The 21,833-nt window shown below is 44.2% G+C and overlaps 2 protein-coding genes and 1 long non-coding RNA gene across 7 annotated transcripts in view; 2 read left to right on the top strand and 1 right to left on the bottom strand.

Moving 5' to 3' along the window:
* TGM4 (transglutaminase 4) overlaps positions 1 to 9,207 on the top strand; it is a 28,620-nt gene extending 19,413 nt beyond the window's left edge. For both annotated transcript variants that reach the window (XM_080975868.1, XM_080975867.1), the window contains 5 exons: positions 531 to 782; positions 2,168 to 2,470; positions 4,764 to 4,933; positions 6,684 to 6,820; positions 8,370 to 9,207. In XM_080975868.1, coding sequence (XP_080831994.1) covers positions 531 to 782; positions 2,168 to 2,470; positions 4,764 to 4,933; positions 6,684 to 6,820; positions 8,370 to 8,511 — 1,004 coding nt within the window. In that variant the 3' untranslated portion in view covers positions 8,512 to 9,207. The remainder of the gene's footprint in view (positions 1 to 530; positions 783 to 2,167; positions 2,471 to 4,763; positions 4,934 to 6,683; positions 6,821 to 8,369) is intronic.
* The window catches only part of LOC308460098, a 146,384-nt gene that overhangs the window by 41,721 nt on the left and 82,830 nt on the right, over positions 1 to 21,833 (top strand). The gene's annotated exons all lie outside the window — the stretch shown is intronic.
* Positions 13,572 to 21,833, bottom strand: part of ZDHHC3 (zDHHC palmitoyltransferase 3) — a 46,029-nt gene continuing 37,767 nt past the window's right edge. For 3 of the 4 annotated variants that reach the window (XM_080975996.1, XM_080975995.1, XM_080975997.1), the window contains one exon: positions 13,572 to 14,342. In XM_080975996.1, the coding sequence (XP_080832122.1) occupies positions 14,103 to 14,342 (240 nt within the window). In that variant the 3' untranslated portion in view covers positions 13,572 to 14,102. Of the gene's footprint in view, positions 14,343 to 15,115; positions 16,765 to 21,833 lie in introns of those variants that run through there. The other variant, XM_080975998.1, reaches the window with a different exon arrangement.

The following is a 21,833-nucleotide window of genomic DNA, read 5'->3' as shown; positions in this document are numbered from 1 at the left end:
TGGAGTTTCTGGGACAGCTTCAAGGGCAGCCCCGCGTAGAGCGAATTACAGTAGTCAAGCCTGGAGGTGACCATCGCATGGATCACTGAATTTCTCCAAAGTCACCCAGTTTGTCTCAGAATTTGGGATTTGTCAGAATTGAATTCACAACCCAATACACCATATGATTCCATGCAAGAAGTTTTGTTTAGTCATGTGAATTATGAAAATGTGGTACAGTGGTGTGTCCCAACAACATATTCTAATATCCACCTTTTCTACCACGCTGAGACCCAGCTCAGTATAATCTTAGAACAGACAAATTCTATGGACTTCCTGACATGATCCAAGTATTTTCATAGACACAAAACTGCAGGTGACAAAGACCTGCAAATGACAGTGAAGGTTAATTGAAAACATAGCACACCAGGAGCTGCAATTTTAGAATAGTTATTGCTATTATTTAGCTGTCATTGAATTCTGGGAATTCTGGGTGAACATACAAATAGTAAAACAGCTGATGTAGGTTGTGTATGTGTGTTTTTTTACAGGGATTTACCAGTGTGGCCCTACTCCAGTAAATGCAATCAGAAAGGGAGAAGTCTATCTTCCCTATGACTCCAAGTTTGTGTTTGCTGAAGTGAATGCAGACAGAGTCTTTTGGCTCGTAAAGAATGTGGATGGCAAGGAAACATACACCAAACTGCGTGAAGAAACCAAAGTAATAGGGAAGAGCATCAGCACCAAAGCTGTTGGGAAGGACACTCGTGAAGACATCACAGGCCAATATAAATTTCCTGAAGGTGACCAAAACACAGAAGTATTTTCTGTCAGGGGAGGAAATGATTATTTTCCACACAGACTAGTAATTTCAGATGGAGGCTTCTTGGGTAATAATAATAATAATAATTTATACCCTGCCCATCCGGCTGGGTTTCCCCAGCCACTCTGGGCGGCTCCCAACAGAATATTAAAAACACGATAAAACATCAAACATCAATAACTTCCCAATACAGGGCTGCCTTCAGATGTCTTCTAAAAGTCAGATACTTGTTTATTTCCTTGACATCTGATGGGAAGGCGATCCACAGGGTGGGTGCCACTACTGAGAAGGCCCTCTGCCTGGTTCCCTGTAACCTCACTTCTCGCAATGAGGGAACCGCCAGAAGGCCCTCGGAGCTGGACCTCAGTGTCCAGGCTGAACAATGGGGGTGGAGATGCTCCTTCAAGTATTCTGGGCCGAGGCCATTTAGGGCTTTAAATGTGAGCACCAACACTTTGAATTGTGCTCGGAAACATATTGGGAGCCAATGTAGGTCTTTCAGGACTGGAGTAGGTCTTTCAGGACTGGGTCTCAGCCGGTGTTATATGGTCTCGGTGGCCGCTCCCAGTCACCAGTCTAGCTGCCGCATTCTGGATTAGTTGCAGTTTCCGGGTCACCTTCAAAGGTAGCCCCACGTAGAGCGCATTGCAGTAGTCTAAGCGGGAGATAACCAGAGCATGCACCACTCTGGTGAGACAGTCCGCGGGCAGGTAGGGTCTCAGCCGGCGTACCAGATGGAGTTGGTAGACAGCTGACCTGGACACAGAATTAACCTGCGCCTCCATGGACAGTTGTGAGTCCAAAATGACTCCCAGGCTACGCACCTGGTACTTCAGGGGCACAGTTACTCCATTCAGGACCGGATAGTCCTCCACACCTGCCAGCTCCCGTCCCCCAAAAACAGTACTTCTGTCTTGTCAGGATTCAACCTCAGTATCAGAAATGGGTGGCATTTATTGCCTTAAACGAGTAAAACAAACAAAACAGAACCTTCAGCTTTGCAAATTGTACACCTAAAATGTAATGGATTCATGAGGCAAACATGTTTGGAAACGCATATATCTCTCAGCCATGCTTGTCAAGTAACTAATTTGGGTTTGCCATCCTCTACACTTCACAGAAACCTGGCTAACAGGTAGTGTTTGGAATGCCCTTAGTCAGAAATTATACACACTCATAAAATATTTTGGCTAGAGATTCAGATACCATGTCTTCATCCTGAGAGAGTGAGCATGGCCTGCCATGCTCTTTATATTTGACAAAAACAAAGGGTATTTTTGCTCTGGCCATGCCATACAGCTGACAACGGAAAATGTTTCCAATGACGCCAGGGTCAATTGTTTCCCCGCTTTCCTGTTTTTGCAGAGAGTCCCGAGGAAAGGAAAGCTGTGGAGACGGCTTGTTCCTATCTGCAGTCTAACAATCTGGGAATCTGTGAAGTGACACCTCCCCCTGAACCCCTCAAGGCTAACTTGAAACTTGGAATGGAAGGAGAAAAAGAATTGTGGCCGGGGCAGCCGATTGAGTTGAATCTTATTATAACCAACGAGTCTGCAGGTGTCTGGACAGTCAACGTTGCAGCATCGTGCCAGTTAGAATCATATACTGGGAAAGTGGAGGCTAGCCTTGCCACCATCAAACAGACTGTCCAAACAAAAGACAAGGCAGGTGTGTATACCTGAAAACGGCTGTTCTAAACCGCATGCTTTTTGATGCCATTATCGCTGCCCACTTCCCTGCAGGAGGAGAGCCTCAAACTTCATCTCCCTGCTGGAAACACAGCTGTTTTGAGCAATGTGCAGAGCTCCTTTTGCAGAGTTAGAACATTGAGAACTGCCTTATGCCAAGTCAGACCATTGGTATATCTATCTCAAAAGGGACGCAGGTGGCGCTGTGGTCTAAACCACTGAGCCTCTTGGGCTTGCCGATCGAAAGGTCGGTGGTTTGAATCCCCGCGACGGAGTGAGCTCCCGTTGCTCTGTCCCAGCTCCTGCCAACCTAGCAATTCGAAAGCACACCAGTGCAAGTAGATAAATAGGTACCGCTGTGGCGGTAAAGTAAACGGCATTTTAATGTACTCTGGTTTCCGTCACGGTGTTCCGTTGCGCCAGAAGCCATTTAGTCACGCTGGCCACATGACCCGGAAAGCTGTCTGTGGACAAACGCTGGCTCCCTCAGCCTGAAAGTGAGATGAGCGCCACAACCCCAGAGTCACCTTTGGCTAGACTTAACCGTCCAGGGGTCCTTTACCTTTTATATTTAGCTCAGTAATTTCTACACCAGGGATCAGGAAACTTTTTCAGCAAGGGGCCGGCCCACTGCCCCTCAGACCTTGTGGGGGGCCGGACTATATTTTTTGGGGGGAAATGAACGAATTCCTATGCCCCACAAATAACCCAGAGATGCATTTTCAATAAAAGCACACATTCCACTCATGTAAAAACACCAGGCAGGCCTCACAAATAACCCAGAGATGCATTTTAAATAAAAGGACACATTCTACTCATGTAAAAACATGCTGATTCCCGGACTGTTGGCGGGCCGGATTTAGGAGGTGATTGGGCTGGATCCGGTCCCCAGGCCTTAGTTTGCCTACCCATGGTCTACACTGACTTGCAGCGGTCCTGCAGGGTTTCTGGCAGGGTTCTGTAGATGCCAGAGAATGAGCCTGGGACCTTCTACAGGCAAGGATCTACCACTATAGCTAAATCCCTTCTCTCTCCAGGTCTTTCACTCTCTCACTGGTTTATTTGTAGTGTTTTTCAGTTGGAAGTGGGAGGCACTGAGGAATAGGGTTGCCACCTTTGGGCAAAATAAGGGACAGGTTGGGGTGTGTGCGGGATTGGGAAGCTAAAGATTACCGTATTTTTCACTCTATAGGACGCACTTTTTCCCCTCCAAAAATTAAGGGGAAATGTGTGTGCGTCCTATGGAGTGAATGCAGGCTCCTTGGCTTCAGTGAAAGCAACGCGAAGCCTCCAAAGCGCAGAGGGAGCACTCCCTCCGCGCTCCGGAGGCTTTGCGTTGCTTTCGCTGAAGCCTTCGGAGAGCGAGAGGGGTCAGTGCGCACTGACCCTCTCGCTCTCCAGGCTTCAGGGATAGCCACCTGAAGCCTTCGGAGTGCAGCGGGAACTCGCGCTGCGCTCCGAAGGCTTTGGGTTCCTTTTGCTGAAGCCGGGAGAGCAAGACTCTCCTGGCTTCAGCAGAGAGGGAGAGCTGCGCAGCGCCCCTTCAGCCAAGCAGGAGGAGAAATGGAAGGGGCTCCGTTTCTCCTGCCGCTTTGCTGAAGGGGCGCTGAGCAGAGAGGGGGAGATTTTTTTTTTCTTGTTCTCCCCCTCTAAAACAAGGCGCATCCTATGGTCGGGTGTGTCCTATAGAGCGAAAAATACGGTACTTTACCTGGTAAAGAAATGACTTCAAAGCAACCCATTACAATAATCAAATGGAAGCTGTCAGTACCTGCAAACAATCCAGCAACAATACTGAAAGGCAGTGCTCCCCACCTGCTGAATTTCTGCCTGCCAGGAGGAGGATAAATGTAGAAACCCAGTCAAAACAAAAAAGGAAGGAAGGTGGGGACAGATAGCAGCAAATTCTTAGCTTTGAAGGGGCTGAGGCTGTTGCTCCAGGAAACATTTCTTCTTAGAGCCATTGGTAAGAGTTTGGCCCAATTCAAAAGAGCCTCCTGGCAAGCTCTATTGGCTAGCCTGGAGCATCAATCAGCCAGATTTGGAGGGTGGGCTCAACACAAAGGAGGAAACTAATGCTGATTTTATTTTTTCACGACTCTGAAAATGGGTTTGAGCGCCACGTTGGGCAAAAAGATGACCCTTCTGGTCCCTTCTATCTCTAAAAATTCTATAACTGTGACTCGATAACACCATCCCATATGCAAGGCCCGCGGGCTTCCTCCTTCCGCATTGTTCCTCTTCCTAGCTGTCTCTTCTTTCTGTTGGTGCAGTTAATTCCATCCCTCTGAAAATAGCAGCTGATGCTTACCTGAAAGCACTGATGTCAATAGAAGATGAACTTCTGGTCAAAGTCAACATTATTGCTGAGGTTCAAGAAACGAACGAGAAGCTCACGGAAGAGCTGTCTTTAACCTTCAAGTACCCACCTCTGAAAGTGGAGGTAAGAAGTTAAATAATATTAGCTCGGTGCAGGGTGGTCAGTTTATGTAAAACCCGAGAGCAGATGAGCTGGAAAGAAAAATAATATAAAATAATATAAATTAAAATAAAATAGGTGAATGGAGAAGGGGCTCCACTGAATTATATGCCGTATTTTTCGCTCTATAAGATGCACCAGATCATAAGACGCACCTAGTTTTTGGAGGAGGAAAACAAGAAAAAATATATTCTGTATCACAGAAGCCAGAACAGCGAGAGGGATCGCTGTCAGGCTTATGGGATGGCCGTGCGAAGCCTCTTCAGGGCAGGGGGAGCCTTCATCCCGCTGCCCTCAACAGGCTTCACGCGGCTATCCCAGAAGCTAGAACAGCGAGAGGGAGCGCTACACAGCTGTTCTGGCTTCTGGGATAGTTGCGCAGCCTGCATTCACTCCATAAGGCGCACACACATTTCCCCTTACTTTTTAGGAGGGAAAAAGTGCATCTTATAGAGCAAAAAATACGGTATATTAGCTAGCAGGGCAAACACTGCTGCCTTAGGGCTCCACTTACCTCATCTGTTCAGATGGGGTTTGGGCTCGGAGGAAGTGTGTTTTGGCCCCAAGACCCATAATAAATTCCAAGTTTTACTTCTGGAGTGACAGTGGCTCAGTGCACCTGGTCAGTCTAGGTCCCAGAACTGGCCACTAGGAACTGACTTCTGCTAGGTTATAGTTCTCCCCAAACCAGTGGAACTCCCTTCCATAGCAGACCTTGCATCTATACATTGTCAGAACAAGGAAATCACACACTTACAATACTTACCTGGCCATCCAGGAGGGTGACTGGAGGGGAAAGAAAGGCAAGTGTTATAAGAAAAACTGCTCCCTTTCCCTTATGGGGTATTCCAGAGCCCGTATAGAGTCCTTAAGTGGCTTTCCTATTGGTAGGAGAAAACAGAGGCCAGCCAGAGTATATTGAGAAGCAAAGCAGCTAGTAAGCCTGATCTTTATTAAAGGAACTGTTGCAACAGGGTCCCCACTCACCACACGCAGGAGGGAGGAGAACCCCGAACAATGGTGTGCAAGCCCACATATAGACTTTTGAAATTGCCCACCCTGTAGCCCAAGACCACCCCCCCAAAACATCATACATACATCACAGGAGGCGATCTACAGCAGAAAGACATCACAGGAGGTGGTCTACAGCAGAAATCCTGCCTGCCAGGATACCTGATAATGGTCACTGATTGTATTACCTGGCCAGTCTGTCCATGATTTTGTGATGGTTAATACTTTAGTTCCTGAATCCAGGTCACAGGCTCACCCTAATCATACACAAATGTGCTCTTAAGATAGGATTTGCAAGCAAAAAAACAAATGGGAAGGCTTTCCCTATTTGCCTCCCTTACTGCAGAGGAATATTTGAGGTCACTGGGAGAGTCAAAATGGCTTCAGGATTGCTCCCCCACACTATTTCAGACACATGGTTCATATATTCAGATATGTGTGCACTTATGAATATTCTATATCTGAGACCTTAAAATTAATGTAACACAAGCAAGGGGATGGTTTGAACTCCCCACAATTTTTCTCCTACCCTAACCCAGCTCCCTTTCCCTGCAATATTGTGCATTCAGCACCTGTCTGTGGATGGTGAATATTCACAATCATAACCTTACTATTGCTTTTATATGAACATGGATTGCATGCACTTGACGTTTCCTTTCGTCATCTCGAATCCGTTCTTCAGTGGCCCTTCTTTCTTTTGCAGATGGCAGACACTGCAAAGATCAACCAGGATTTTACTTGTGCGTTTATTTTCAAGAACACACTGTGCATTCCCTTGGAAAACTGCAAACTGCACGTAGAAGGCCTTGGCATCTTTACGATGGAAACGTTTGATCAAGGGTAAGGTGCATGTAGCTAAAAGGGGGCAACATGCTGTGCACTGTTTTGCTGGCACTGCCTCTCTGACCTCCTCCCCTGGACCTTAAAGGAGAAGTTCAGTCTAGAACTTGAAATTGTAAGAGTTCTTTCCCCCCCTTCTATTGCAGTAATCACTCACAGGATTACTCAGATTCATGGAGGACAAGGCTATCAAGATGATGCCTATGTTGTGTCTCCATCAGAGGCAGTATGCCTCTCAGTACCAGTTTCTGGGAATTGCAGGAAGGGAGAATGCTGTCGTCCTCAGGTCCTGCTTGCATCTTCCCAAAGGCATCTGGATGCTCCCTGTGAGAACAGGAGGTTGGACCATTAAGAGCCAAAGAACCGCCATGTTGAATTTGTCTAGCATCATCTCTCCAAGACTAGCCAGACTGTTGATCATTTGTTTGAGCTGCATACAGCCGTTAAAAAGGGATGCAGGTGGTGCTGTGGTCTAAACAAGGGACGTCCAACTCCCAATAGCCAGCGATCTACTCACAATATAAAAAAACTGGCAATGATCTGCCAGAGTTGTTGAGGTGGTTGAGCTTTTTCTGGAAAGGCAAAGCTGTTGATCTTGTTTTGGAAAGGCAAAGTTGTTAAGCTTCTTTTAGGAAGCCAGAGTTGTGGAGGTTTTTTTGGGAAGCCAAAATTTTGAGCTTTTTTGGGAAAGCCAAAGTTGTTGAGCATTTTTTTGGGGGGGGGAGGGGAGGGGAACACTGAGGGGCCAGAGATCTACCAGGAACACCCCACGTTCTACCAGTAGATCACGATCTACCTGTTGGACATGCCTGGTCTAAACCACTGAGCCTCTTGGGCTTGCCGATCAGGTCGGCAGTTCAAATCCACAGAACAGGGTGAGCTCCCATTGCTCTGTCCCAGCTCCTGCCAACCTAGCAGTTAGAAAGCATGTAAATAGGTACTGCTGTGGTGCGAAGGTAAACGGCGTTTCCGTGTGCTCTGGTTTCCATCACTGTGTTCCGTTGCACCAGAAGCGGTTTAGTCCTGGTGGCCACATGACCCGGCAAGCTGTCCGTGGACAAACGCAGGCTCCCTTGGCCTGAAAGTGAGATGAGCACCACAACCCCAGAGTTGCCTTTGCCTGGACTTAACTGTCCAGGGGTCCTTTATCTTTTTTATTCAATGCAACATCTCTCATTCATCATTTCCTAGACTGGAAGATACCCCGTTTGACAGATCCACATATCTACAAATATCTCACACAATTCATGCGCACCATGTTGTGGTTGCCACGTAGCTGGTAGGCATGACATGGAGCCCTCAATCAGTTTTGCCCACCTCATTACCAACCAAGCCCAGTGTTGTAAGTCCGGCAATTCATGAAGCCACTTCCAGGCATTTTCCTCTTCATTCCTCTCCTGATTCGAGGAGAGCACCAAAAGGGCAATCCTACTTGTGTAGGAGCTCCTTCACGTGGGCTTTTGATTGTGGATACACTCCCCCAAGGAATCTAGCACACATAGAGCTGTGATATGTGACTCTTTGTCATTTTATTTTTTATCCTTTGTAGGGACATAGCGCCGGGTGGAATCTTTAAATCAAAAATTGTGTGCGCACCAAGGAGAGCTGGGCTGAAGAAGATTGTGGCCAAACTGAACTCCACCCAGCTGAAAGGAATAACTGCGGAAAAGATTATTTCAATCACAGAGTAGCTGTCATTCCAAAACGCCATCAGGCGCTGTCAGTGGCGGTGTGTGCAATGAAAGAGCCTTGTTGACGCTGCCTGAAGTCTTGATTATGTGCCCAAACATAGGAGAGTGAGAGACATAAATGCGATATTAAGGGAGTTTAAAGTGGCTTAAGCTGTTTTGATTCTAGCTAATGGGAATTTAATAGAGATTATTCAAATCTGTTCTTGCATGTGTGGCGATTTAGCAGCTTATGGTAACTAAAAGCATGATCTGTGAACTCTGGAGTGGGTTAGAGCTGTCTCTGTTTTCCTTTTGCCTGCACTTCTGAGCTTTGTGTAACGTCAGCAATCCTTGTTGACTTCTTATTCCTTTTGGCATATGTGGCTACTTCTGCCATTTTCTTACTTCACATCGTTTGTAGGCCCAACTGCAGTACATTACGAATGTGACAGCAGACTAGTGCGGCTATAAACTGAGCCCCAAAATACAGAGGGGTAAAAAGATCATCACAACCACCAGCAACTAAAGACAAAACAGCAGGTGTGAGATGAAAATATTGATTCTTTAATAAGTACTGTTACACAGTCGAAGTCGGAAAACGAGGTACAAAGAGCAAAAAATAGAACACGTGAGATTTGTAAATGTACACACTCTTTAGTTGCATAGAATAGGCTAGTGCACAGTCTGCTTGTGAAAATAAAAGAATATTTTCTTGCATGCTGGCTCCCAGCCCATCATTTATTTAAAGCCTTTGAAACGAAGGCACCTTTAGCTTCCAGAACAGATGCATTTCTTATTTAAGACGTACTTCTGGTTTCAAGCAAACACTGGGGTCATTGGTTGCACAATATTGCAGTACATGATGAGTTTAATGCACAAGAGCACTTTCAACACAGCCGAGGTGCCACTTGTGCAAATACTTAAGATACTTCGCTTAAGGCAGGATATTCTGCTGGCTTCAACTGAGCTATTCACAGTAGGTGGAAATACACCTAGAAATGTAAACACTGGATCTCAGATCAAGAAGCTCATTTGGTGTGAAGTACCTTCTTGGGCTCAAGCCTAAAAGTCTCTCCGATAAATGAACAGAACAGTGTCCAAATTCATTTGGGTTCGGAAAGGGGGAAGGCAAGATTAGAAGCTTTGGTCAATTAACCTTGGTATTCTGTAAAACCGTAAAGCTTTATAAAATGGCCTGGGGACCTGAGTAAGGCACTTTTATTCAGTGTAAGGGAAATAGCTCCTGCTAAAATATTGAATCCCAAATTGCATTTATTCCTCAATTTTTCCTGTTTTTAATTTTTAAAAAAGGATGGAAGGGGAAGAATGGAAATCCATCGCTAGAGGGTATGTGACCATAGTAGCCAACTCCCATGGGCCGAGGTCCCTTCAACCCCCACCCCCAATAAAATATTTGAGGGGCTGAGTCCCTCCACAGTTGCTGGGCATCGCCATTCAAATGGTGTGCATGCCATGAGTCTTGTGATGGGTTGTGCAGGGTGGGGCTTACCTGGGGCCCCCAATACAGTCATACCTTGGAAGTCGAACAGAACCTGTTCCACAAGCCCGTTCGACTTCCAAAACCAAAGCACAGCTTCTGATTGGCTGCAGGAAGCTCCTGCAGCCAATCGGAAGCCCTGTAGGACATTCGGCTTCCAAAAATAGTCCGCAAACTGGAACAGTCACTTCCGGGTTTGCGGCGTTTGGGAGCGAAAATGTCCGACTACCAAGGCATTCGACAACCAAGGTTACGACTGTACAGGACAGGGAGGGAAAGCAGAATCCCTCTGTCAAAAACCAATAAATGTCACAAGACCTCAGTGGCTTGGATTTTACCTTCTATTCAGAGAACACAACCCAGCTCCCTTCACAGAAAAGGGCTCTCTTGCTTTCTCCTTCAATCCTCTGGCAACCACGGGAAGGAGAAATTGTGTATAATTTGTGTGAGTGGAATTGCTTTCCACTCACGGAGCCCCCGCTTTGGAGCCCAAGCCATTGGGAGCCTGTCTCTTGCTTCATTTACCTTACGCAGGCAGCATCAAAGCAGAAATCTGCCAATTGTTAGACGGTTCTCACTTTAGGCCCTTAGCACTGCAACAGTAGCTATCACGATTTAACACTAGTACTTTGGAATGCAAAAAAACACAAAAACCACCCCAATCCTGCCAGCGAAGTCACGACATAGGTCCCTTTCGAAAACGCATGTTTTCCCACACGAATGGCGAACTAAAGAATTTGAGTAATTAGCATTTCCTGAACTGTTCATGGGCAGGAATTCATATTAAAGGCCACACATTAACTCTACTTTCCTATTTATTCTCCACGCTCAGGACTATTTATTAGGGCAGTAATTTTTGTTAGGCATTTTGCTAATAGGTGCTCTACTGATAGCAGTGGAGAGGCTCCTCATAGAAAAATGTGGATTACTGAGCGGGTTGCGATGGTCCCTCTAAGACAACCGGTAAATGTGAGCTAGGATCACTGTTGAGTAGCAAGTTGCTATTTTCCCATATTTATTTGACACTTTAGCCGTCAAACATGGGCAGGTACGAATACATAGCCTGTCTCAAAGAATTCCTTGTCTTATTCCAATTCAAGAGACTTTTTTTTTTAATGCAACTCCCAGACACAAAGCCAGAAGGTGAGTTGAAAATTTTGCCATGTAGCAGGAGAGGTTGCCAAGAATCATCATTGCAGATCTATCCATTCTATTTGGCCGTTGCTTTTATGCTCATTAAATCCCGCCAGAAAAGAATTCCACACACTTAATAGGCACATAACAATCATGACCGTCTCTGTTTCTTTTCTTCATTGAGTCCTCAGGTTTGAATTAGGGACTCGCATATTATGTATTGTGGAATTCCAAATATTTTGACAGCTGCCATTTTGATATATTTATCAATTTCCATTTATAAAACTACAATGCCTCTCTTCCTCCAATTATATAGCTCCATTATCCCTTCTAAAATGATATACTGCTTTAGAATCAAGCAGGTATTTAACTGAAGTCTGGCAAGTTGTAACTTGGACACTGTGCGGAGGGAGTGAAGGTATAACTGCTCCTAGATTTTCCTTCCCCTTTGTTTGCTAGTTTAAAAAGGACCAGGTGATAAGCAAAACCTCTGCCTGAAATCTTGGGAGAGTCCTTGCCAGTCAGATTTGACAATATGGGCTAAATGGACCAGTGGTTTGACAGCATCACAGACCCCTGCTCATGTCCTGTAAGGGGTGGGGGGAAGAGTACAGGCAAAAAGGACCGGGGAGGAATGAGCAGGAGTTTAAAAAGGTACGCACGCATATGCTCCCAGTTACGAGACAGCCCTAGCTTAACTTCAATCCCTAGTCCCAAAATGGTGGGAATCTCTGAGAGCTTTTCAGTTCCCTTTTTGATACCTGAAAATTAGCTTCCCGTTTTAAAATTAGCTGTATTTCGATTATATTTTGTTATCAATAAAGCTTTAAGTCCTAATACAGTGGTACCTTGGTTCTCGAACTTAATCCGTTCGACTCCTGAACCTGTTTGAAAACCAAGGCGCGGCTTCTGATTGGATGCACTCAATCGAAAGCTGTGTCGGATGTTCGGCTTCTGAAAAATATTCACAAACCCAAACACTTGCTTCCATGTTTGCGGTGTTCGGCAGCCGATTTGTTCAGGAGCCAAGCCGTTCGAGAACCAAGGTACCACTCTAATAGGCTAGGATCAAAAGAGCTACTCCTGGATAATTTTTCCCCCTTTAAATGTCACACAGCTCTTTTAATCAGGACGCGCCCCCCCCCCCTCGTAAGATGCTTTAGAAACTCCCTTCAGTTTCAAAAAAGTGTTTTGCTATGCCCTAATAGGCAGTGGGAGCTGACACTTAAAAGCAACACAAAACCCCAAAGCACAAAGAACACAGGTTGTTGTTTTTTAGATCCTAGCTATACTGAGCTCATCCATCACAGAGCTCTCTATTTTTACAAAAAGACAACAGATAAGGTGCTAAATGGGCTCTCCCAACTCATAAACAACATAAAACGCAAAAATCCCCTTGGTAAATTATTATTTTTTATAGCACCTGGTATTAAAAGGGAAGATTAAAGAAGCTATTTGTCTCTTTCTTAAGTCTTTGCTTCCAGAAACATTCTTGTTCTTAAAAACACTGCATCACATGTATCTTCTCTTGCATGGGGGTCGAGATTCAATAACACTGCGGCACTTCTTGTTCCCAGACCGCTCACTAGGCCCTACAGCTGCAAAGTAACCCGTCTCTGTTTTTATTAGAGATGCTCAGTATCCTCAACACTGAAAGTTAACCCTTTTGAGATACACGAGAATATTCACTCAAGGCTCTGCCATTCAAAGCGATCAGCCAAGTTGCTATGATAAACCAGCCTCACGTACACACTGTACAAAAAGATGTGCTTTGGCCTTCAAGCTTCTACACCAGGCCAGAACCACAATTGCAACAGTTCTCTTCCAGAGCCAGAGACTCTCTGTGCTGCAAATTACCGTATTTTTCGCTCTATAAGACACACCAGACCACAAGACGCACCTAGTTTTTGGAGGAGGAAAACAAGGGGAAAAAAATCTGAATCTCAGAAGCCAGAACAGCAAAAGGGATTGCTGCGCAGTGAAAGCAGCAATCCCTTTGCTGTTCTGGCTTCTGGGATAGCCTGCATTCGCTCCATAAGACGCACACACAGTTCCCCTTACTTTTTAGGAGGGAAAAAGTGAGTCTTAAAGAGCAAAAAATACGGTACTCTTTGAAATAAATGTAGATCAATGGGGCATCTGTAAGTACAGTGGACCCTCCACATACAAACTTAATTCCTTTCGGGGGTCCGTCCATACCCCGAAAATCTGCATCTAGAGGTGCCGCTTTCTGTGCATGCGGTGAAACCTGGAAGTATACACTTCCGGTTTTGCTGCGCTCGCAACCCGAAAGTTACATTACCCGAAGGTAACGTAACCCAAGGATCCACTGTATATGGTCTAATGCCAGATTCCAAACCACAAAAGACCAACACCCAAAATGTAGTTTTTACATACAAAGTTTCTACAGCTTAGCTGTACTAATGCTGGTTTTTTTTAATGTGCGTGGGGGGGGGGGAGGCGGCTCTTACACCTAATCTTTATAGTGATTTTGCCACAAAAAATGTGGCAAAACCCAACCGTTAATAGCACATTAATACTTCCTGAGGAATCCACTTACATATGTTCAATGGCGTGAGCGGGAACAATGTGGTTTCACTGGTCTCCAAGAGTCCAATACTGGGCTTGGATTTTAGTCCTTGAATCCATTTTCTTGGCCGGTCTTTCACGAGCGCTCACCACCAGATCTGATGGGTAAGTAAGAGTTAAGCTAAGTTTTCGTTATTGCATATTTTTAGGCATGGTCAACTTTCGACAACCCGTTAATGTTTTGTTTTTCGAGTTACAGAAACTTGGTTAAAATCCTCATCGCCATCAGTAGGTCACCATCGCAGGAATGTAGCTGTACCGCTTCTTGTCAAGTGAGGTCCTTGGCTAAAGGAAGAGGGAAGCCTCATTGGTTTCATGCGTCACAATCTCTTAAAAAGCTACGGCTCAAGTGCTCGAGCTACAGAAGTATACGGAGATCTGCAAGGGCACCTTATTCGTCTAGCACACCCACAACCACCTCTTGAGGAGAAAGCTGCTCGAAAGCTTCCTGGACCGCCATCTCAGATGGAGCCACTGTTGCTGTGCCGGCTGGAGGAGCCTTCTTGCAACTGAGGTCTGAAAAAGGATTGAACCACCTCGGTGAAAGATCACCCCCGAAAGCCAGTTTCATCCCTTCCCAGCCGCTGACTTTTTCCCACGTCGGCTCCTGTTTTTTAAGCCGCTCTATGCCCTGCAGAAGACAAAAGTTTGGGGTTTATTCATCGCCGGCAGTTAAAAACCACAGAACTTGGGACACTGCTAACTAATCACCTGCTAATAACAGCATAAATAGAATTTTCTAGTTAGGGCTGTGAAGATTTTTTTTCCCCCTTACAGTGTCCAGGCATAAATAAAAAGGAAGGAGCAGCTGGAAGGAGCTTGATAAATAAACTATTGTGAGATATTTCTCTCTACTGAGAGAAAAACAGTGTATTATACACTAACAGGGCATGACACCCCAAAATATATTTTTTAAGATGTTTTTTCTTGAATGTTGCTCAGGGCCGCCCAAAAAAGCCTCAGGCTCAATGCAGGAAGGAACTATCTTATGAAAGAAAAAAATACCCTCTCCTTCTTTCCTAACCGTTAAAAAGCATGCAATTGCTAAAGGCATCTTTCATCTGAATAAATTGCTCTACTTCAAGCACACAGTGAGATCGGCTAATCCACTTTGTGCATTCCTATAGCAACAGAGACACTTCTACACCCAACTGTTGAGCAGCGAAACAGATTTTGTTACAGAAATATCTGCTTACTCATTGAACCAAGTCGGTGGGAACTAATTTAAATGAGTAGTCAGTGTACGGTTGATTTCAAACATTTTTTTTTTAAAGACATGATTTAAACCCAAATTCTGGTACTCAACTTTCTTCCTCCTTGCACCTCCTTGGGTGCAAGTGGTTATTCAAAGATGTTTAACAACAGCAGCAACAACAACAACATCATCATAAAAAGGCACAGGAACAGTGTTCAGAAAAGGTTTATTGCATTTGTTTCCCATATGGAAGCATTGACAGAATTGAAAAGATGCAGCATTTACATAGTTTTGAAACGAGACAGATCTTAGCCTCCTTCACTGATTCCCACCCCGGCTTTGATTCAGTCAAAAGAATTAATTCAGGAGCATAGCTTATTTGCAGTTCTACCATCTTATAGTGCTGGATCTTGTTTTGTTTTTTGCAATTACTATGATGGCTCTAATCAGTAGTTTTTTGGATCCAAAATATACAATAAAATCCCTGTCGAGATACCCAAAAAATAATAATTCTACAGACTTAAGTCGTTTCGGGTGTCATCTAGTTAATTCTACTCGCTTTTGTTTTATACAGAATGCCCTCTACTCAAGTTCCCGTTTCCCAGATCTTACTACATATAGAGCTTGCCGTCCACAAAGCCGTGACAGAAGACATGCATGATCCTTTAACACTTGACATCTCCCCAATGTAAAATATATAATATGTATAAATATAAAGGAGAAAAGACATTTACAGAGATATAAAAAAGGTGGCAATATTTCTTTTAAAAAAAGACAACGCATCTACGGAAACATCCTGTGCTTAGGTTCACATTTGGACCGGCAAGCCTACATACACATGAACACTGTTGAATCCCTCCTTTTATTTTTATTTTCCAAAACAAAGACAGACATCATCTTGCTATTCTATACATTGAAATAAAGATTTCTCCCTCGTCCAGTCGTAAGGCATCAAAACCCACACACGCCGACAAAAACCTTCCACCGTTTAGCCCAGGAACCAGGGAGAGGATGGAACCAAACAGCATAAAAAAAATTGAAAAAAGGGGGGAGGAGATGGAATCCTTTCTGTAGCTTCCCAAAGTACGGTAATGTCGGCAATACATTTGAGACATTAAAAGCTAAGCAATTTTGTTATTAACGGACCCTTTGACAGGCTCGGACTTTTGTTCTTCCATCTTTCGGTTCTTAGCGAGGCTTAAAAGCTCAGGGTGGGGGTGGAAGGGAATATCGCAACACAAAGAGGCCCCCATAGCCCACCAAAAGCGTCAGCTGCCATCCCAAAGTCCATAATTTGTTACGCAACGAGATGGCACTGTTGGCACAGACTGTCACTCGGGTGCCAGTCAGGGTGTGTAAAGACTGGAGGTGGGCGCCAAGAAAAGAGAGACCCCCCTTTTCCATTAGTTATGTCATACAGAAAGCAGACAGGAAACCAAAACAGACCCATCAAGTTAACAGGTTAAAAAAGAAAAGGAAAAAAAGCTTTAGCCACCAGAGACAAAGAATGACCGAAAAGTTCTCTTTTTTAGTTGTTTTTAGACTACAGGGTGCTTTTTTTTGTCTTTTCTCTGCCATCATCAGCCATTTAATAGGCGTTTTTTTCTTTAAAAAAATTCGTTTGAAACATTCATGTAGAATAACAGTAGTGCTGTAAATGTGGTTTTTGTGTTTTAGTGGAAATGCTGTTCATGGAGTCTTAGACCACATACTGATAGGGGTCTGCTTTTCCTTGATCAGGAGTGGCAAATGGGCTAAGCCAAACTATAGAGAACGGGTGGCCAAATACTGCTTTCATGTTCATCCATTTTGTTTTTTTAGCCCATCTTCTCTCTTCTTTTTTCAACTGTTCTATTCCCTGAAAACAGAAACATGACATTTTCAGTCAGGAACTTAACTTGGTAGTTCTGGTTTCGGGGAAAAAGGCTCCCTACCCTTTTATCAAATGGCTGCAGCAGGAAAATAACCAATTCCCTGAACACTCCCCACTTTGTGAGTTTGCAAAAGGAGAGAAAAAGAACGAACACAAACCAGCAGCAAATTTATGAACAAAGAGGAAGTCATATAACGTGTTATGAAAGTTTTAGGAAGTCTCCAAATAAAAGCATTGGATACGGGAGCCAAAAAGGTCTGTGCAAATGGTTAATCCCTCCAACCACTTCCAAGTTCTCCACAAGGAAGTTCAAGAAATGCCCACTTTTTAAGCCCCACTGAATCTTCTGACTAGCAAGCTACAGGCTGTGTCAGCAGGGAAAAAGAGTTGCAGGATAAAACCGGAGCATATATCAAAGTGAAAAAAGGTACCCCGTTAGTTTAGGAACGGTTAGGGGGAGAGCAAACTGAGACGTTTCCGATAACACATCATTTGTTTGCTGACCACTTGCATGTTAGCGTTTGCAATCACGACTCCAAATCTGAAAGAATACCGACACAAAGTGTAGAGTTGTACACTGGGAAATGAATCAGTTTTCTAAAATACAGTGCTACCTTGGTTCTCAAACGCTTTGGTACTCAAACAACTTGGAACCCAAGCACTGCAAAACCGGAAGTAAGTGTTCCAGTTTGCAAGCTTTTTTGGGAAGCGGAACGTGCTCTGTTTTGAGTGCCACGCTTCCAATTTGAGCGCCACGCTGAGCTCTACCTGTTTTTGCTATTTATTTTGCGTTTTTGTGGCTTGTTTTTTGTTTCGTTTTTGTGACTGTGTGGAACCCAGTTCAGCTACTGATTGATGGATTGTGTGACTGCGGTACGTTGTTTATTGCTTTCATTTTATGGACCAATGGTCTTTTTAGATAGCAAAATTCATGTTAAATTGCTGTTTTAGGGGTTGTTTCAAAAAGTCTGGAACGGATTAATCCATTTTGCATTACTTTCTATGGGAAAGCACGCCTTGGTTTTGGAACGCTTTGGTTTTGGAACGGACTTCTGGAACGGATTATGTTTGAGAACCAAGGTATCACTGTATGCCGTGTCAAAGATTTGAGGCCCATTTTTCACACTGACATTTAGAAAGGCAGGAAGGACAGAGTGCAATGAAATGAGAAACTCTAGGGAGAACCAAGTCACAGAGCCAAAGGAAGCTGGGGGGGAGGCACTCACAATACCAGGTCAAACACAGAGGAACTACAGTTGTCACATTTATCAAAATGGTGACCTGGAAATATATTGGAATCTTGGGTACAGCCAGAAGGGATCATGTGATAACAGGTGTTAATCATGCAGAAAACCTGTCATGGTGGTTAAGTGTACACACTGTGGCAAAGAAAATATTCCTATATTTCTAAATATTTCTACGCGCGCACACACAAAAAATGACTGTGCCTAAAAATAGCCATGCAAGCTAAGGAGAGATAAGGTGATCCTTGATTTAAATGCTTAGCAGTGAATGGCTCTCATCTGAGCAATGAGCAATTTCAAGCCACTTGAAGAGAAACTAAACCAGTATCAAATTCATCATATACACACCAGAAGAGAATTGCCTAGAAAGTCCCCCCCAGTCAAATGCACTTCCAGAAGCAGCCATTCCTCAAAAAAGGGGGGGTGGGGGTGGAGATAAGTTAAAAAGGAAGTTGGAGGCGAGAGTAGGGAAGCCCCAAAATTGCTTTATAGCCACTATAAAAAATGATCCAACAGAACATAAAACTCCAATTTAGGCAGGCATCAACGGATGGGTGCTTCTGGAATGCTTCAAAAACTTATTTGCTCAGGCTTTTCCAGGTCATTAATGCCTGAATCCTGTAGTTTATATTCATATTTTACTGAAAGGTTTTTATAGATGTTTTATGATTTGGGGGAGAGATTAGTACTCGCTGGGGTCTTTTTGTGGCCCTTCCTGGAGTCAAAGGCAGTACAGAAAATTATACTAATCAATAAATACATCAGAACTGGTATGAATACGAAAAGAGCTGCAAATTTAATTCTTTAATAAAACAAAAATATTGCTAAACTGAAGGAAATGGGCGGGTGGGGAGAAACAGCTCTGGCAAAATGTGGAAATCGCTAAGGCGTAGAGAGAAGAGAGGTGAGGAGCAAATTGCTGGAGGCACAGATACAGCTAAATATTTCTTTAAGAAATACAGGCAAGGAGTCAGGGAGATGGCAGGACCTCTGGATAATATATAAAAGGGTCATCTGAAGGAGGACCTGGCGACAGCAGAGAGCAAGGTGGATTATTTTCATCTGTTTACACCGCAGAAGATGTTAGCGATGCCAACATCTGACACATCCGAGTCAAACCGAGAAAGGCAATGTGTTTCAACTAGCGATCGCTGGATCTGGATAACATTCATACGCAAATGTAAAGTTGCTCATCTAAATAGTCTACTTACAAAATCAACCTCATCACCGACAAATATAACACTTTTTTTTAAAAGGGAGATTCGGAGGCAAATTGGGGTAACGGCAGACTCATCAGCCTAATTTCTAAGCCAGGTAAGATAAAATTATGAAGCGTATTGAAGAATAAGCCTCGCTGAGAATGAAGTAGCACGGCTTCTGGAAAGACAACTTCTGCCTTAACAATATTTTGAGAATCCTTTGAGTCTCAACAGGTGTGTGAGCCAGTAGATACTGAATGCATTCAGTTGTAACAGCAAAACATGATTTACTGTTATGAACAGCTATAAACTTGGGGCCTGCACATACCCTTCTCTCCTATGGCATTCAAACAGAGGAGGAATTCAGAACTTCTGCTTGCAGCAAACCTAGTAAACTGTGGTTTATGCAAAGCAGGTTTAGGCCACAGTTTGAAATCCTGGCTTTGCCTTGATGCTTGTGAAGGTAAAGTACTGTTTGCCATCATGCCTGGAAGCATAACTTGAAGCTTTTAACGAAGTTTGGCAGGATGCACTAAGGATGGTGGAATCTAAAGCAGAATGGAGAAGTTTTGGAGCATCTCTCCAAACTGGGTGATGAGCAACAAAAGGGCAAAACAATATTCAAGTAAGTGCAAAGTGATACTCGGGGGGGGGGGGGGGGAAAGACCCAAAGTCTAACTTCATATTTACATCGGTGGGATCTGAATTTACATGCAACTACCCAGAAAAGAGATTTTGTAGTTCTGGAGGACTGTGCATACAAAACGACAGCTTAGCATGTAGTAAAATATAGTTGTACCTTGGTTCTTGAATGGAATCCATTTTGGAAGTTTGACTTCCGAAAATGTTTGAAAACCAAGGCATGGCTTCTGATTGGCTGCGAGAGCTTCCTGCATGCAATCGGAAGCCGCGTCGGACGTTCGGCTTCCAAAAAAAGTTCTCAAACACTCACTTCCGGGTTTGCGGCATTCGGGAGCCAAAACGTTTGAGTCACAAGGCATTCGAAAACCAAGGTACAACTGTGTGTATGTGTATGTGTATGTGTATGTGTTGACAGCAATTTGTCAAGATTTACATTAAGCCATTCTACAGCTGACCGCATATATGAGCATCTATATTCAAAATGCAAGTTGTAACTTTTCTAGATGCAATTGGCTTAGGGCCTGAGTACCTTATGGACTGCCTTCTGCCTAGACCTTTCCAGGTATGAAGATCTCCCTCCAATGTGCTTCTCCATGTCACTTCCCTCTACATACACACACACACACACACACACACACAGAAGGCGAGGTCTTCTCTGCTATGGCATCATGGCTTTGGAATGCCTTCCCCAGGGAAACGGACTGGCTACTGAATCTGACGTCCCTTTGGCACCAGTGAACAACTTTGTTTTGCTCGAGTCATTTAATACCTTTTAGAACTGTGAAGCTCTTAGCCTTCTGCTTGCTGCCATCAGTTAGTAATTTGCCATTTTTATACAGAATCATTTTGTTGTGTTTTAACTCCTGCCCGCTGCTGCTGGACTTTTGTATGCTGTTCTGTTATTGAACTTCTGGCACCTACTGAAGACTTTTATATTCCAGCAGACATTTTAATTGAAGTTTAATTTTGCAGTTTTAACTGATTTTTACCTTTTTTTGCTGTATCCTTGTAAAGCACTTAGAGCCAATGGTAGTCAAGTGGTTTATAAATAGTTTGAATAAATAAGAGCACCCAATTAAAATTTTGTAGCGGCAGCAAATGTGAGTGACATTGGAAGCAGTGACTACCGTATTTTTTGCTCCGTAAGACGCACCTAGTTTTTAGAGGAGGAAAACAAGAAAAAAATATTCTGAAAGAAACAGTGGGTGTATGATTTTTGTGGTTCATGCTGTGGCCACAGACATGTGATTTGACGGTGAGTTTGGGGTAGCCCAATGCAAAAATCCTGAGGATCCATGTGGATCCGTGCTTTGTAACCACGTTTTAAGTGGGGAGGGAAGGAAAAACACTGAAGGGACAAGGAGCATGCGTGGGGTGTGGAGAAGGAGCTTTTCAGCGAGCTGAGCAGGGCGGAGGGAGGGAAAGAGCACGATTGCTTTAAAGGAGCCAACCGGACAGGAGCCGCTTATAACTACCTGTGTAAGCAGCTCCTCTCCCACTTTGCTGCTTCAAAGCCATGGAGGAGGGAAGGAAGGGGAACCATGGATCCTCTGCTCACGACTGCAGCAGGATCCCCCCATCATCCGTAGGCATTCACTCCATAAGACGCACAGACATTTCCCCTTACTTTTTAGGAGGAAAAAAAGTGTGTCTTATGGAGCGAAAAATATGGTAGGTAAATAACCTGTACAGTCGTACCTTGGAAGTCGAACAGAATCCATTCCGGAAGTCCGTTCGACTTCCAAAACGTTCGGAAACCAAAGCGCGGCTTCTGATTGGCTGCAGGAGGGTCCTGCAGCCAATCAGAAGCCATGGGACATTCGGCTTCCAGAAATAGTTCACAAACCAGAACAGTCACTTCTGGGTTTGTGGCGTTTGAGAGCCAAAACGTTCAAGAACCAAGCTGTCCGAAAACCAGGGTATGACTGTATAGAACAGTTTCTTCTTTGGAGATTATTCATTTTTAACC

Source organism: Podarcis pityusensis (assembly GCF_964106645.2).
Source record: "Podarcis pityusensis genome assembly, chromosome: 12".
Classification (NCBI taxonomy): domain Eukaryota; kingdom Metazoa; phylum Chordata; class Lepidosauria; order Squamata; family Lacertidae; genus Podarcis; species Podarcis pityusensis.
The sequence above is the reverse complement of the archived record's forward strand: the minus strand, read 5'-3'. Positions and strand labels throughout refer to the sequence as shown.